This window comes from Hesperophylax consimilis, chromosome 28 (genome assembly GCF_061612785.1).
Source record: "Hesperophylax consimilis isolate HC1 chromosome 28, BYU_Hcon_1.0, whole genome shotgun sequence".
NCBI lineage: Eukaryota > Metazoa > Arthropoda > Insecta > Trichoptera > Limnephilidae > Hesperophylax > Hesperophylax consimilis.
In genome coordinates, this window is record NC_142863.1 from 10,330,781 (window position 1) to 10,348,453 (window position 17,673).

Below are 17,673 nucleotides of genomic sequence, written 5' to 3' on the forward strand. Positions count from 1 at the left end.
GACACCATTTCATAACTATTGACTGTGTACAAATCACAAGTGCAGCGCCCGACTGAATTTATCAGCAATCAGTTTGGTATGGAACCCCCAAAAATATTTATAAGGAAGGTTTAATCGTCAGTCAATAAAAATAAATGTAGTATTGGAGAAAAAAGTTTGTTTTGTTATGGGTTCATTTTTTACGTTATTTTTATCTAAAAGGGGGTCGCGAAATTAAAAAGATTGAGAAACGATGCTATGCTACAAACAGATTGCAATCCTGATTGCAAGCTGACACTTTAAGTGTCAGCTACACTACTCGCTTCGACGCTTCGACGAAGTCCTCGACGAAGTTAGCCGAAGTTCGAAGTGCGTGCCCACACACTCGTGCAACTTCGCGAGTAACTCAGTCCAACTCAGTCGTGATTGGTTTATTTATGTGTTCGAACTTCGGGACGCTTCGAGTCCTTTGACTCGGGCGCATTTACCGACAACAATCGGAAGTCGGGCGAAGCGAAGCGAAGTTGCCCGAAGCGAAGTGAAGTTCGTGCCCACACTATCGTATTCGGTCAACTTCGATCAACTTCGCGAGGAGTGTAGCTGGGCTTTTAGAGCACAGGTATCGGGTGGGAATGCTGAACTTGTTCTACTGGTATCTAGTGCTACGTATATATACGCGAGCCGAACTGCTGAACTGAACCTCAACTATGGCAAAGGAACAAAGCAACCGCAAATGGCGCGAAACGCCGCTTGCAGTTGCTTCGTTCCTTTCCCTTAATTCGAAACTCGGTTCGCGTTTCGGTTCGCAAATGTATATGTACCATTAATGCACATAGGAACTAACGTCATTGATTCCTTTGACTCCGGTCACAGTCAAGAAACAAGCGCCCTACATTTCGTTTGTACAGAGTTAACATTTCCAACTTGAATACCTCGATTTTGGTTTCAAAAATGTTTGAACCCATTGTCAAACTGCTATCTATTTAGCAGTTGAAAGGGACTTCGTTGTACCCATTCAACATAAATATATATTTTTAAAATTCAATTTCGCCAGAAGTGAGGAAAACGAGCTTACGTGCAAATACACACATTCGCAAAGCTCATTTATTTTCCTAATAAAAAGTAATAAATTCGTCTAACATAGTAGAGACTCGAAAAAGCTTACCAGTGACGTAAGGTTTCCGAATCCTCTTGAATATGTCTATGTCGAAGATGGTGCACAGCATGCCTTCCAGTATTCCAATCTGGGAGCCGATTCCCAAAGACAGCAGCATCAGGAAGAAGATGATGGACCAGAAAGGAGCTCCGGGCAGTTCTACGATGGCCTGAGTAAACACGATGAAAGCGAGTCCTGTTCCCTCGGCAGCCTGGAAAATATATTATATTAACAAAAGTCGCAAAACTTAATTTAATTCGGTGGGTTTTCAAAATAATGATTTTCACAAATTTTGGTAGATTTTCTATGGACATTGATTGGAATTGATTGTGATGAATGAAAATATTTTAGTGATGAATGAAAACAATTGATGTGAATCAAAACCCCCATCGAGAGTCCGAGGTCTAATAACAAAAATAGTTCTAATTTTACAAAATATAATATAAATGTGATAAATTTACGAGAACATTTTTGTTGTTTGAATACCAAAATCCAAAACACAGAAAGCTGAAAACTTCACTTTGGGCCGCAAAAAATTTGCCTGTCCTAGAGGGTAATTTGATTGGTCACTCATAGATGGCACTAGATAGTAGTTCTAAGAGGCTATCCACTATCCATAGATGGAGGTAGCTGTCTATTGGGTCTATGATAAATAGTATTGAAACCTTATGGTCGAGGTCCAGAATAATTACTAACGCCTGCTAAAGACGCCATCAGAGCTCATTGTATATAGCACAACAAAAGTTCAAGTGTTTTGTATACCCTGAGTTTTATTTAAAGAGTTATGAGAAAACCGGAGTTAAAACATAAATTATACCTACTGGATTCAACACTTCTAGAAACACCATTAAAGAGATAAACTGCTAGAAATGTTTTTCTGGTTTGCCCAAAGTAAGGTCAAATCCGCATAGGCTACACGTTTTATCACTTCAGTGGATGTAGATATAATACAGGAATCAGTTGAAAATAAATTAATTAAATAAGTCCACGCAGAGCTAGGCAGTTTGTTCAATTAGATTTTTGTTCTGCTTGCAGAAATAAATTCTACTAAGACTTTTTTTTATATTTCCAGAGTTGTTCTTTGTTTATTCGTAAAAAAAAACTTTCATTCTCCAGTCCAAAGGCTTCATACATAGACTTGGAAATAAATTTAGTTTATAAAACTTTGTTTCGTTAAAAATCCGTAACTTGCTCATCACTCGTAATAAAATGTACTGTCTAAATAAATGAATTAATTCATTAATTTAAACGAAATAAATTTAGTTTTAGAAATTTCTACGGAGACAAAGAGCTATACAATTAGAGGCACTGTTGCGTACTAATCTTCCGTCGAAATGTGTTCCACTATTATAACGCGATAACCGGCGCTCGTATCCGGATTCGGTAGTTTTCGTTTATTCGACGTTAGTGCGTTGGGAGCTTTGGAAGCAGTTGGAGGTCAATTGGAGGTCAAAAAAGTGGAACCTATTTTTTCGCTTCACATCTCAACTAAATATAATGCATCAATGTCCGTAGACCGAAATAGATGCTCCTCATTGTTATTAAACTGATACGAAGTGTTGCCCTCACAATAAATTAACGGGCAATTTAAGAATGTTTTATCGATTTGCCTTGATAATATATCATGTTGATACAAAAAAATCAATGTAATACAAAAATATTAGGATTTTCCTGAACACGTGTTTAGAATCGTGATATTATATTCGCAATTTACTAAAAAAAATATCAGGAGACCTGCTATTTCATTACTAAGTAGTGCAATCCCGTTTGTAACCGGAATTATCAATAATTTGGAGGGATTCTTGGTAAATTAGCAAATCATTTTTATGCGTGCGCTCTTGCACGGAACGATGTTTCATTCGGATAACCTCGTGACTCGTCGGCTCTTTCCGCCGGGCCGCCAAAACTCTGTGCGGTATATTTGCTTCAATTGTCACTAAAATTGGCAAAAGATCTTTTCAAAACGATAGTGAATTTATAATCTGTAAAATATTCTTTTTGTATATTATAATAATAAATGTATTGTTTTATTATCAAAAATATAAAGACTTCAGCGCGACCCTCTGACTGGGTTGCTTACGGGTACTATATATAAAACAATTAACCCATTTTATTTTTCTAAGTTGGCAATTCTTTTTCTATTACCAGATGCGAGCTTTTCCCGTTTCCCGCCATCGCGTTCGTTCATTCGGAAAAGCAATCAGCTATCCGATTATCGTTATTTTAACGCGCAATTTATTTTGTGCCGCAGAATTTAACCCGTACCTGTTTTAAACGTTTATGTAATTAATACATATTATACTTTTCAAAACTCGAGTTTTAAATCTATATTTAATTAAAACATATTATGCTTTTCAAAACTCGAGTTTTAAATCTATATTTAATTAAAACATATTATGCTTTTCAAAACTCGAGCTTTAAACCCATATTTAATTAATACATATTATATGCTTTTCAAAACTCGAGTTTTCATACCCATATTTAATTAAAACATTTTATGATTTTCAAAACTCGAGCTTTAAACCCATATTTAATTAATACATATTATGCTTTAAAAACTCGAGTTTTAAACCCATATTTAATCAAAACATATTATGCTTTTCAAAACTCGAGCATTTAACCCATATTTAATTAATTTATGCTTTTCAAAACTCGAGTTTTAAACCCATATTTAATCAAAACATATTATGCTTTTCAAAACTCGAGCTTTAAACCCATATTTTCTTAATACATATTATACTTTTCAAAACTCGAGTTTTAAACCCATATTTAATCAAAACATATTATGCTTTTCAAAACTCGAGCTTTAAACCCATATTTAATTAATTTATGCTTTTCAAAACTCGAGTTTTAAACCCATATTTAATCAAAACATATTATGCTTTTAAAAGCTCGAGTTTTAAACCCACATTTAATTAATACATATTATGCTTTTCAAAACTCGAGCTTTAAACCCATATATAATTAATTTATGCTTTTCACAACTCGAGTTTTAAACCCACATTTAATTAATACATATTATGCTTTTCAAAACTCGAGCTTTAAACCCATATGTGCTCAATGTGAATGTCTTAAACCTAATAAAAGTGACATTGGATTATTCAAACATACGGAACTTGTGTGAAAAATATCGTGGTTTAAAAGAGATTATTATATTCTGACTGTTGCATAATTCTGTGAGTATTTATACATTCCGCGATGTTATGAAGAAATTTGAAACCATTTTTACTTGGGGACTTATTCCTCATTGCTTTTCCTAAAAAGACTCGACTTCTTCTATGATTCAAACTGCTTTCTAAAAACTCCTGTCAGATTTTGAAATTTTCAGCCAAATCGGTCCAGAAGTTTTGGAGTCTTTAGGGTAAAAAGAAGTATTATTTATTTTTATACGGAAATTATACGTAGAATAAATAAATTGTCATTTAAAAACGATTGAAACCGTCGGAGACTTAAACGCTCTGTGATTGGTCGGCGGGTTCTGTCGGAACTTACACCGCTACATAGCCTCGCACACGGGTCGCCACTGCGGTATACAAATTATTTCAAAAGAATTCATGTTTTGTGGAAATCTTGCTAAATATTTAAAATGGGATTTGTCGATTTCATATCAACCCGAGTGGAATTGACTTTACTGCTAACTGACAAAAACGAAGTACGTATGACGTCACACGTACCCCGCCAGATTTCGATCGTTTTGGCGGCCATTGAAAAATGCAAACTTTGAAAATTATGAATCGCCAACTGTAAAAATTGATTTTTTTAATTTTTTTTTTTTTATAGTGAATACCTCACAAGAGTCCCAACTGCTCCCGTCTGGAGCCAGTGAGACTATGGCATCCCCAATTGGGGGATGTTGTGAGGCTGAAGGTAAGTGGGGAAGGGAAAGAGGAAGGTAAGGAAGTACCTGGCTATTCAGATCTAGTCACTAAACACGGCTAAAGCCATTTGGAGCAACGTTTCAATTCTGAATGGTGGTCTTACACCAGGGCGATACTGGTAGTATCTTCCACTCTGGAACGTGCCGCAAATATACTATATATTATTTTTTAATTAATTAATTGTGAAATAACACAAATTAATCAAATAAAATTTATTTGCGCACGCCGGGTTCGAACCCGCGACCTTCGGAATGGCAGTCCAATGCGTTACCACTGGACTATGCCGGCCGTCAAATTGGAATTGGAATGAAATATTTCGGTTATCTGTGCGTGCGTTAGTCCTGTGTGAAATCTGGTTCATTGAACTCAAATTTGCTTTGAATTAAAGTGTTATTATTAAAATTTTGAACTGATTTGTCAAGATTACAGATTATCCCGTGATTTTTTAGCCTGCGGTAGTGTTGTATATATATATAACGAATAACATGTTTCTTCAAGCAAAATCAAACATTCTCGTAAGTGGCTCCGACGTTTGAAGTAAATATAAACAATGGAATTGTTTTATCTGTTGAGTCGTTCTATTTTGGACCAAGTAAAATAAATATCTAGCAAGTACCTACTGCCAGAGCGTCAGATTTAATTAAAATTACATTAAATGTACATGTTTCTAATTATACAAGAAGTAAACAACACCATATTGAAACAACGTTATGGTTATTAAAGTAATTTATTGGTAATGCTATTTATTTCTCATTTGGGTTTGGATTTAAGATCGCCATCCAGAATCTAAACGTTCCGCTTCTAAATAGTCAGGTAGGTAAGTACCTACCACCTTCCTCTTTCCCATATCTTTCCCTTCCCCATTACCATTACCTTTGGTCAGTGGCGGCTCGTGAATTTTAGTTGCACAATGCGCTAATACTACAAAAAATGTCATTATTGATGTTGTTGTACGCGAAAACGTGTTTTTTTTTCGAAAATTCTGTTTTATGTATGAAGATTTTCGGGAAATCCGTGCAGTGCACGGCCAAACTACCTACCATTGACCATAGGTCTACCATTGACTCTACCTATTTAAGATCGGCGTTCACTTGTATATCCTTTTATTTCTATTACATATCTATCTGCGCTAGAAATAATATAAATATGTATATCGTATTAACGCTTTTGTCTAAGTCCTATCAAGTAAAAATAGGTACCTATATCTCATTAACGCATTTGTTCAAGTCCTACTAAGTATAAATAGGTATATCTTATTAACGCATTTGTTCAAGTCCTACTAAGTATAAATAGGTATATCGTATTAACGCATTTGTTCAAGTCCTACTAAGTATAAATAGGTATATCGTATTAACGCATTTGTTCAAGTCCTACTAAGTATAAATAGGTATATCGTATTAACGCATTAATACCAGTGCTGCTAAGTAAATACAATACAAAGACCGGTCGATGGCTGAGTTGACATCGCGTTTGGGTCCCACCCAGGCGTAGTGTATATAGTTTCTCGGCTGGCTAAGTCCTCCATCACAACACAGGCAACATTTTCCGCTTACTGTGATGGTAGTATGAGATCATTTAAATATTGTGAGGTTATTCGTAACCCGAGAATGTTGTTTGACTTTCGTAAATAATTTTGTTTTCATAGGCAAAATTATTTTCTATTTCGGTAGCATTCAATATGCTTTCATCAATAAATGTATTGAATAAAATAAAATAGGTACTTAGAAATGTTGTTTTGAACCTAAATCGGAGAAATTTATTGAAAAAGTTCCTTTGAAGTTTATGCGAACAACATCGAAGCCATATACTAATATAGGGAAAATGCTATTACACTTAATACATATTTTTAAATTATTATTATTAATTTTACTTAAATTATTATATAGGGTTTTCACATAAAAGGTGTTATGTGTATTTAATTCCAGCCATCAAATGATTTTGGATGGAATTGATCTGGACAACGTTTACTTTCAACAAGACGGCGCTACGTGCCACACAAGCAACAAAACCATTGATCTTTTACGGGAAAAGTTTCCGGACCGTGTTATCTCTCGAAGAGGTGATCACGATTGACCACCGAGATCTTGTGATTTAACACCTTGCGACTTCTTCCTTTGGGGCCACGTGAAAGAGTAGGTCTACGCCAACAGCCCAGCGTCGATTCAAGACTTCAAAGATGGAATTTGTGAGGCTATCGAGGACATAAGGCAGCCACTTTGCGATTTGGTTATGGAAAATTTCATGAAAAGGATATGGTCCTGTAGGCGTGGTCGTGGTGATCATTTGACTGATTTTATTTTTCACTATTAACGGCATACCTTCTTCTTTATAATGAAATAAACATTCGTTCATTTATATTAAAAAATGGCATATTTCTTTGAATATCAAAATAACACCTCTTATTGGAAAACTCTGTATTATGCCTCTATAATCATGAAAAATTGACATCTGTGATGGCCTATATTGTATAAATAAATGTAGCACATATCCGTACAAGATATATAATATGCCATTAGATTTGAAAAATAATTATTCAGTTTTGTCAAGTATTTTAGCCACAAATCAAAGCCGCGCTGACGTTCCTCTTAAGGCCCCGTAGTAAGCGTTCAAAGATGGTTTCTACCGATGTATATATAGTTTCTCTTTAAGTTTTTAAGTTCTAAGAAAATATGTGTTATCTATACATTTGTTATGTCAAAACGGTAATTATTTGAAATTCCCTAGATAGAAAAAAATCGCAAAGTAAGCTCCGAAAATTATTAAAAACACGTTTTGTTCTGTTATTAAACATGTTATAGACATGAAAAAAATCACAGTGTATAATTAAATTCTACAAAAGCATTTGTCAAGTGACTTTTGCTCTATTTCAAGCGAGTCGTGTTTTATTAAATATTTTCACAATTTTCTTTTGATTATTATCGTTTTTTAATATTAGCGCGCTCCCTCTTAAATTCGTATTTACATATCTCCCTTTTAACCACCTTTGAACGCCTACTACGGGGCCTTAAGAAGAAGCTACAAGCCAAAAATGTGTGTATTCTTGGTATAGGCATTACAATCGCTTGACAAACGGAGTCTGGAAACGTTTGATTTCAAGCACAAAACTGGCTTTTATTTATTTTGTAAATAATTTTATAAGAAAGCAAAAAAGTTAATCAAGTGAAACTGTCAAAGATAATCTTAGCTATAAAACTGCATTTTTTAAAAGTAGTTTTTTACGCGTTCATACATTTCTATTGAAAAAAAATTTTTTTTAGTAGTTTGCATTTATATTTTTTATTGAGTAATTTATTATTTTATTTGTATTCTACTCAAGCGAAACGATATGAAAACCTTCAATTTATCTTAAGCATATTTTTTGGTATTCATAATGTACACCAATTTGTTATAAAGATTAATCAAAATAGTGATTTAGCATTAAGCTTCGCCTTAAATTTCACCGTTTATTGCCACAATATGCCAAAAATCGCTCGACCTCTGTTTCGACAATTAAGTTTTTAAAATTAGTCAACCATTCAGAATAAAACAGTACATTTGTGTAATGTTTGTAATTCAAAACCTAAAAGGATTTATTCAAATCCTGTGAAAAACGTGTTGGCAAGACATTTCCTAATAAAATATCGGTACGTGTTCATGCAGCTGCTTTTTTCCTGATGTATAATGACGAAATGCGATAATATTAGAATTTTTACAAACACATGTTCGGACACACTAGTGTTTTACTGATACATTTGTTAAAAGCCTACAGTCCCGTTTTAGCAGGAATACGAATAATTTGACCAGAACAAAACAATTCACTATCCGCGTCTGTCTGTTTGTGCGCTTAGTTCTTCTAAACTATGCAACAGAGTTTGATAAGGTTTTCAGTATCATTAAGAGAATTTCTCACGGAATGTTTATATATATAAAACATAGATATTATATTTATTGAAAGTAGAGAAAAATCTAGCAACGCCGGGACACGTCAGCTAGTCAATAATAAATTAGCATTCTTTGTTATTTACAAAGTCATAGACATGTGATGTATTAATTTGTTAAAGATTTGTATTTAAATTTAGTTATCTAAACTTTATTAAACTCCTGCGTCTCTGTATCATGCAGTATATCATGTTAAGTACACATATATGTAAAAGCCCAATAAGGCATTTGTAAATATAAATAATAATTATTTTATATCCAACCAATACATAGACACTTTGCTTAACCCTTTCAGCCCCAGTGTTAATTCAAATTAACATGAACTTTGTGAATTTTTTTACCGTAACGGTAGCGATTTAGAATAGTTATATTTTTGTTTTCTTATAGCTTGTAATCTTTTCTGTGGCTTCCATTTTTTTCGCTCGGTTGAAATCCTTATTCCCGCCAAAACAACGATAAATATTTTGATATAAAATTGTGAATTTCATCGAATTTCTGCCGTCATTGATTACTTAATTTAAGGTGAGCTATCAATATTTTCTACTCGAATTACAAATATTTTAACGCATTAAGATGTGTTTCATAATAATAACATCAGTTCAATTCACTTTTCACAGTCATTTGCCAGAATTTTGTAAATGAATTTCAATGTTCATTCAAATTAACACGTGTAGTGACGGACATGTTTTCGACTAGTGTGGCGAATTTTTAAAGATTTATTATCCTAGATTTTTTCTATTTTTCTGAATGAATTTTAGTTATCACTACATTGTAAATGTGCGTTTTTGACATGAAACAGTTATTTGTATTACATTTGTGTTGTTTATTTTATCTTACTATTTAAAAAATACCCTCTGACATCCAATGTTAATCCAAATTAACATATCTAATTTCTAAAAAAAAAAAAAAAAAAATACCAAAAATTTTCAAATAATTATTTGAGGTATTTTCAAGCATTACATATTTTATATATGTGGAAACAATAACGCGGATATATGATAGGGTTAAAATAGTATTATGGAAAATACAGCATTTTGCAGTGACACTATAAATAAGATTTTTTTCGCCCGGGTGTTTTCGGGTCACGAAGGAGTAAAAAAACTTGGAAAACACTGATATAGATTATATATATTTAGATACTGTGGGTTATATAGCAGACCATGGGTGAAGTAAATGAGTAATGAGACGACAGACTGACCTCATCTAGCTCCCTGGACAGACTGCAGATCTCCAACCCCATGGAATAGAAGGTGCTGTTGTCCAATGTGGACAGAGCCGTCTCGTACACCTCGGGAGTCACGTTCCGGGCGGGGAGCACGTGATGGTCGAACATCTTGCCCATGTTCCTGCAAACATCACTATATTATAATAATCTGAAACCAATACCCTAAACACCCTAAAGCAAAGTCGGAATTAAGGCCCCGTAGTAAGCGTTCAAAGAATTCTGACTGGTCACCCAGGTGGAAAGAGAAAAGTGGGAAGACCCAGACTGAGGTGGGAAGATGAGGTAAGAGGGGATGCAGCACAGCTTCTCCAGGTGACAAACTGGAAGTCAGCCGCTGAAGACAGGAGGAGTTGGAGGCGACTGTTGCAGGAGGCCAAAGCTCGATATGGGCTGTAGCGCCATCGAAGAAGAAGAAGAAGTAAGCGTTCAAAGACGGTTCGAAAGGAAAATATTTAAATATATTATGTTCGTTTTTATTCGTGAATTCGGCCGCGACGTTGGTAACAGCCGTTTTACCAGATATTGGCGTTTTCTATGTCATAATAACGTTTTAGCCAGTTGGAACCGTTTCGGAATGTGCGGTTTTAGATCGTTTTTGAAATCAATAATTATGAATGAAAATTAAACATTTTAGTACGATAATCATATATAAATTACAAACAATACAAAACAAAATGAACCTTTGACTGTCCAACTGTGAAGGATTCCCGTTTCAGGACAGCCAAATTGTGTTTTTAGTACATAATATTCTTACAATGGAATGGCGATGATGTCAAAATAAATTTTGAGAACATTGTTGATTGCATTCGAAGTGACAGGATGGTTTCTTTATCCTTGAAAGAATCGCAAAGATGTAATTTATTACCAGGGTCAATTTGGATAACATTAGTAATTGCATTCAGAACAGATGAATGGTTTCTTTCGGGACATCACAAGTCTGAGATTCTTTCCAGGGCATTTTGGAGAACATTTACAATTGTATAGTTAGAATTTCCACATTTATAAATCAGTATAAGACATATGAACCCTATAGTACTATATTTTTAGAATTTCTTAGGTGACCTTCCAAATCTTCCATACATTTTTAACGGTATTCATAGTTTGAGAAAATACCCCAAAAATAATATATATTAGGTGTATTTGCAGCACGTTCCAGAGTGGAAGATACTCTCAGTATCGTTCTGATGTAAGACCACCATTCTTGAAACTGCTTTAGTCGTGTTTGGTGACCGCATCTGAATGGCAAGGTATCCCCCACTCACAACCTACCCTGAATGGGGATGCCATAGCCTCACTGGTTCCAGACGGTTGGGAGCAGTTATGACACTTTAAAAATGACTATAAACAAAAAGCTTTATAAAAGATATATAAAGATTCGACTCACACTTCGATGCATTTCTCCACATTGACAGAGGCCTTGAAGCCGAGGATGGCGAAGATGACCACACTGGCGTAGATGGCGGTGAATGCGTTGCAGAAGCTGACGAGGATGACGTCTCGCACGCAATTGTTCTTAGGCGTGTTGTAGGAGCCGAAAGCGATCAGCGACCCGAAGGCCAGCCCGAAGGAGTAGAACACCTGAGTGGCTGCGTCGAGCCACACAGTGGGGTTCAGCAGCTTCTCGACCTGGACACAATATGTTATTGTTACATTTTGTACGTTCTAATTTACATCATCTAAATGAGGTTATTTGCGTTTATTAATCAATTAAAAATTCAATACCTTTTGAAGGTTATACTCATTACAATGTAATATATCATTGAAGAAGAAGATAATACTAATGAATCTAAACAAAACGTGAAACAGATCAAGACACGTAAAAATAACAACGATAACAGTCTCAACTGACTGTCCTGAAACGGAAATCCTTCCTAGTTGGACAGTCAAAATCATAAAATGTAATTAATATTATATTATAAATAATAAAAATAAACTGCGAATCGAACCCAGGATGAGATAACACAAATTAGGTCCCAACGGTCAAGTGGTTAAAGACGCTGTCCCGGAAAGACAGAGATCCTGGGTTCGATTCCCAGTTAAGAACCTTATCTTGTTTTATTTTTCTGGGTCTTGTTCTGTTTCATTTTCATTATCTGTAACTCCTTAATTGTAACCCTCTTTTGCCGTTTTCTGTAGATTCATTCATTCTAAAGCGTCCTTGAGGTGATTTTTTAACAATACGGGGCTACATACATTTGACCATTATTATTGACTGTTTTAATATAACTTTGTAACTCTAATAATATCGATGACATAGTGCACAGTGGGTAAGAAGCAAATGAACGTTAATATAATTCTCTTAGATTGTTTGTTTTTGATATTAGATTACCTTCTTTCTTTACTAATTGTAAAAGTCCATTTGGGGGAACAAAGATAAATAACAAACTTAATAACATAATATGTTCAATGGGTGTTATTAATACCCACTAAAGATACCAAGAAGTTGGATGAATTTAACTAACCTTAGGCGTATACATGTGCATCAGTCCCGCACCAGCGCCTTTCAGGGTGATTCCACGTATAAAGAAGATGGTCAACACCAGGTAGGGGAACAGAGACGTGAAATAGACCACCTGCAAACAAACAAAAAAATGGGATCAAAACATAAAAATGATTATTTAATATGGCTCTAACGCTTAAGGGATAAACTATCACCTACCGAAATTCTTTCTTGAGAGGATCATCAATTTCACTGGCTAGTCTAGGGCCTAAGAGTTAAAAGGTATAGGTATGTCTAAGTGATTAAAGTAGAGATGAATAATCATTTAAGCAAAAGTAAACCAATCTCTTTTAGGGTTCCGCAAGGTAGTGTGCTTAGACCAACATTGTTTTTAATCTACATTGATGATTTGTATAATTTAGACATTTCAGGTAACATCGTCATGTTAGTTTCGCAGACGATACTGCTTTAATATTTGAGGGTAAAAACCTGGAGAGATGCTTTAATGAGGTCTTATTGTAAGCTGATCAGTTTTCTTTAAATCGGTATAGATCACATTTTTTGGGCTAATCTGTTCAGTGGGTTCTAATTTTGGAAGCGGGTTTGAGCACTGCCGCCCCGGGAACCATTTATTGGATATCATACCATCGACTTGCGCCGCAGCAGGAGGGATATATTTATACGTCACTCCTGGACACACTGATCCTTAGATTCTTACCCACCCCTCATGCCTTTTTCCTTCCCAGAACTTCCTCTCCCTAAAAAGACCCTCCGCACAGCATCCCCAAATATTACATAGGTCCTGAGGGAAATTATTTTCCTCAGAGCCTTCTGTGTGGGGTTACTGTTAAAAAAATTACCAATACAATACGAAGTTATCAGTTACTGTCCAATTTTTATTTTTATACGTTCCTGAGGGGACTTTCCTTGGTACCTCTCCTTTTTAAAAACTGGTTTAATAAAAGATTTTGACTCTTTTACATTTGTTATTACTAAATAATTATAGCGTAAAATTTAACTCCTTTTTCTTTGTTAAAATCCTAATTCATTGGGAAATTCAAAAAAATGCTTAAACTTCAGTACACTCAACTGTAATGTAATTCTAATCACGGGAGTAAACGGGCATACCTATATGCTTTAGAATAAAATGAGTAGTAACTCTTTTCACCGCCTCAGAGCTGCACTACACATGATTGCACCAGCCGTGTTTCTCCGTTGGGGGATTCGGCAGAAGAAGTACGTACCAGACAGAATGATTTGTAAATATACATTTTTTAAATACAAGAAAATCATTTACCTTAGGGCTCATATCATCTTTGGAATAATCTGAGGTGTTTGGTTGGTCGATATGTCAGTTTGTCGGTTTATCAATTTGTACACGTATCTCTTATCTATTTGTATGTAAGTCTGTATGTTTGTTTATTAATTTTACCTTCCCGCTGCTCTGGATGCCCTTCATCACGATGAAGAAGACGACGGTCCAGCTTAGCAGCAGGCAGAGGACGATCCACCACTTAAGACCCCCAGGCTCGTCCATGGAGGGCGCTGCGTCCAGCGTTGTGCGGTACCAGAAATAGGCTGTCTCCGAGGACTTAACGCACTCAGCGATGGGAGTGCCGTTCAGCATTGGGCACGAGGACCAAGGAAGAGGAGACTATGGACAAAAGAAAAATGGTTCATTATAATTTTTAAGGAGAGATTTTGTATTTCTCCTTCTGGTGCCCCTATCGCTATGACTGCAGTGCGGAAAAACTCTGCAAACTGTTTTCGTGCCATCACGTAGATTTGGAAGTCACGAAGTACCAGTAATATATAAATTAAATTTAAATGTCTAATAATACGTACTCAGTTAAGATTGGTTGTTAGAAATCTCTTCGTTTTTAGATACAGGGTTTTCCAATAAGAGTTGTTATTTAGAATAGCCCGCTATTTCGGTAGATGTTACTTTTGAAGCTGTCATTTTTTGACATTTGACAAGTAGAAACTACGCCATTAATAAAAATGGAACGATACACGCTTCAACAACGCATTAAAATTATTTGCATTTGATTCACTTGAGTGAATAAAATGCAAATCATCTTGAGTGATGAGGCCCATTTCCACCTCGGTGGCTTCGTCAACAAACAAAATTGTCGCATCTGGGGCTCGGAAAACCCAAGAGTTATTGTTGAAAAGCCTCTCTATCCTCAACGTGTGACTGTTTGGTGCGGTTTATGGTCCGGCGAAGTCATTGGACCATACCTTTTCGAAAATTAGGCTGGAGCAACAGTTACGGTGAATGGATTGCGCTATCGAGAGATGATCAATGATTTTTTATGGCCAGAATTGGATGGTATTGATCTGGACAACGTTTACTTTCAACAAGACGGCGCTACGTGCCACACAAGCAACGAAACCATTGATCTTTTACGATCGAATATCAAAATAACACCTCTTATTGGAAAACCCTGTATTTAATAATAATAATAATATTTACTTGGTGCAAATATATTTATACTAGTGTTCTACGGAGGTGCTGACTAGATAGCACTTTGGAGATATTTCTCACTATATTATTTTTTAACTTGTATTAGAAGCCGAGTAGAAAAAGAGGCAGAAAGTACCTACATAGAAATGTTCCGATTAAAGATTATTTTGGCAACATTGGTGACATTGTCATTAAACGATTGAGTTAAATTGTATGGAAATTTCTTATAATTTTATGATTTGATTCAAAAATATCTCAGAGTCTTTAAAAAACATGCTGTGCTCTAAATCCAATTACTAAATAATAACCTAAGAGCCTATATCCCTCAATATCATAATATAATTGACAGTTCGAAAGTGTAACAACTCATAAAGCATAGTTCTTAGATAATAACTAAACGAGATTTATAGTACAGTAGAATTTCTAATTTTAGTAGGTTTTTTAATAAAATTCTTAGTTAGTAATAAAAATTAATTTTGACATTTCTGAGATAGCGTATGGCGCATTTAGTAAATTGTGTGAATTTGGTAATTATTAAAAAAATAACTAACAATGCTAAAGAATTATTATTAACTTAACTAATAGTAAAATGAACGTAAAGATTTTAAATGATATGAGTAAAGGAAGACATATTAAATCAGGAGTACCGCAAGGATCAATTTTAGGTCCAAAATTGTACATTATATATGTTATTGTTATGTCAATACTCTTTAAAAAGGCCTTTAGATTCATTTTTGCTGACGATACTGCACTTGTAGTATCCAATGAAAATCCTATCATAGCTATTCAACAATTGCAAAGTGACTTTAACGAGCTACTTAAATGGGCTCATGATGTTGGTTTAATTATTAATGTTAAAAAAACAAAATGTATGTATGTAAAATCACCAAGCCTGGGAATATGGAATATACCCAAAATAATTGCTCATAATTCTGAATGTATTCATAGAAAAATTGAAAATATTTGCCACTGTGAAACAATTGACTTTACTAACGAATATACGTTATATAATATATACTTATCTGGGACTAATAGTAGACAATAAATTTAAATGGGATAAACAAGTGGCTAAAATCTGTAACCAGCTCCGATCTTTTGCAAGTAATTTTTATAAACTGAAATTTGTTTTGCCTCATTGTACTCTTAAAATAATTTATTTTTCTATGGTCGAATCCATACTCAGATATGGCATACGAACTTGGGGGCACTCAAGCAATATTTATATTAAATATATACAAAACTTACAAATTGCTATAATAAAAAAAATTGTACCACCGAATATTTACAGACAAAGAAGTAATCTAAAACTACTGTATGGTTCTGAGGGCCTACTTCCAATAAAGGGTCTTCTTTGGTACATTATTATAATGGATAATGAGGGAGATAGCAAATATAAAAAGCAACCGGTGCATAATCACACAACAAGATTCACTGAAAATAAGGGCCTCATTATTCCAAGAGTAACAAATAAGTATGGAAGCCGAACGCTTAAATATTTAATACCAGAGATTTTCAATAAATTTAATAATTCTTTTAAACCTCAGAATAATGAGAGACCCTGCCCCAAAAACACTAAGCGTTGGCTAATAAGCGACGAATCAATGTATCTCTGAACTTTATTATTGATGTATTCCTGAACATCTCAACGTACCTGCCTAAATAATTTGTATATAGGTAGGTACTTTGAGATATATTATTTTGTGATATTGTTTATTGTATAATTTTGTGTCATACATGTATTAAAAATTAAAAATGTTTATATATATTATTTGTAGAACCTACAGACAAGCCTTCATGTGTGACAGCTTTGTGGGACTGCATAAAACTTGTATCTTTAAAAATTTATAATAAATAAAAAAATAAAAAAAAATAAAAAAACTGTAATTCTAAAATAGGCACATATTACCACTTGTTACATTTTGGAACTGGTAGATATTGGTATTCTCGATAAGCATTTCCTCATACTCAATTTTTCGTTTGATCTTATATACATCTCCTGTACATTTTTATCACAAAGTAGAAATCTACAATCGGTTGTATTTTTAGTATAATTTAAAAAAAATATATGAAATTCAAGTGTCGATTTTCTAAAGATAATAAAATAAAATAAAACTGTAATTGTTTAACTTGTTAAACTTTTGAACTGAGATATTGATTTAATACGTCATTTCCTGATCGAAATCAGTGTAAATTTAGCATAACCTTTACAGTTACAGTTAGTGCAAGTTATACTATTAAAACATGGGCCAAGTAATAATTATGATCAATGATTAAAGCGTCTTTCCGTCAAAAATATTTTACAGTTACTAAAACACTCTGGACTAGTGCCCAAACCGTCTACAGCCAAGCAATAATATTATTCACCATGAGTAATGCAGATTAAGAAGAAAATAATATGTGATGATTTATAAGGAGTAATATTTGACAGTAAAATAAATATTATTTTTAAATGGAACTGAGAAAAATTGATTGCAGTGGCCAACACTTAGTTGAACCGATTCTGAAATAAATTATACTACACCCTGTAAGACGACACAAAACACTAAAACAAAGTCGGTATCTTAACGACGTAAGTGAAGAAGACGTCTACAAAAATATACGACGCGCGGC

General features: G+C 34.3%; 1 protein-coding gene across 2 annotated transcripts in view; it reads right to left on the minus strand.

The window, feature by feature from the left end:
* The window catches only part of LOC149410161 (sodium- and chloride-dependent transporter XTRP3), a 150,358-nt gene that overhangs the window by 23,537 nt on the left and 109,148 nt on the right, over positions 1–17,673 (minus strand). For both annotated transcript variants that reach the window (XM_089648610.1, XM_089648609.1), the window contains exons 4-8: positions 14,029–14,250; positions 12,619–12,729; positions 11,541–11,782; positions 10,130–10,277; positions 1,145–1,346 (exon numbers count right to left, since the gene is read on the minus strand). In XM_089648610.1, the coding sequence (XP_089504736.1) occupies positions 1,145–1,346; positions 10,130–10,277; positions 11,541–11,782; positions 12,619–12,729; positions 14,029–14,250 (925 nt within the window). The remainder of the gene's footprint in view (positions 1–1,144; positions 1,347–10,129; positions 10,278–11,540; positions 11,783–12,618; positions 12,730–14,028; positions 14,251–17,673) is intronic.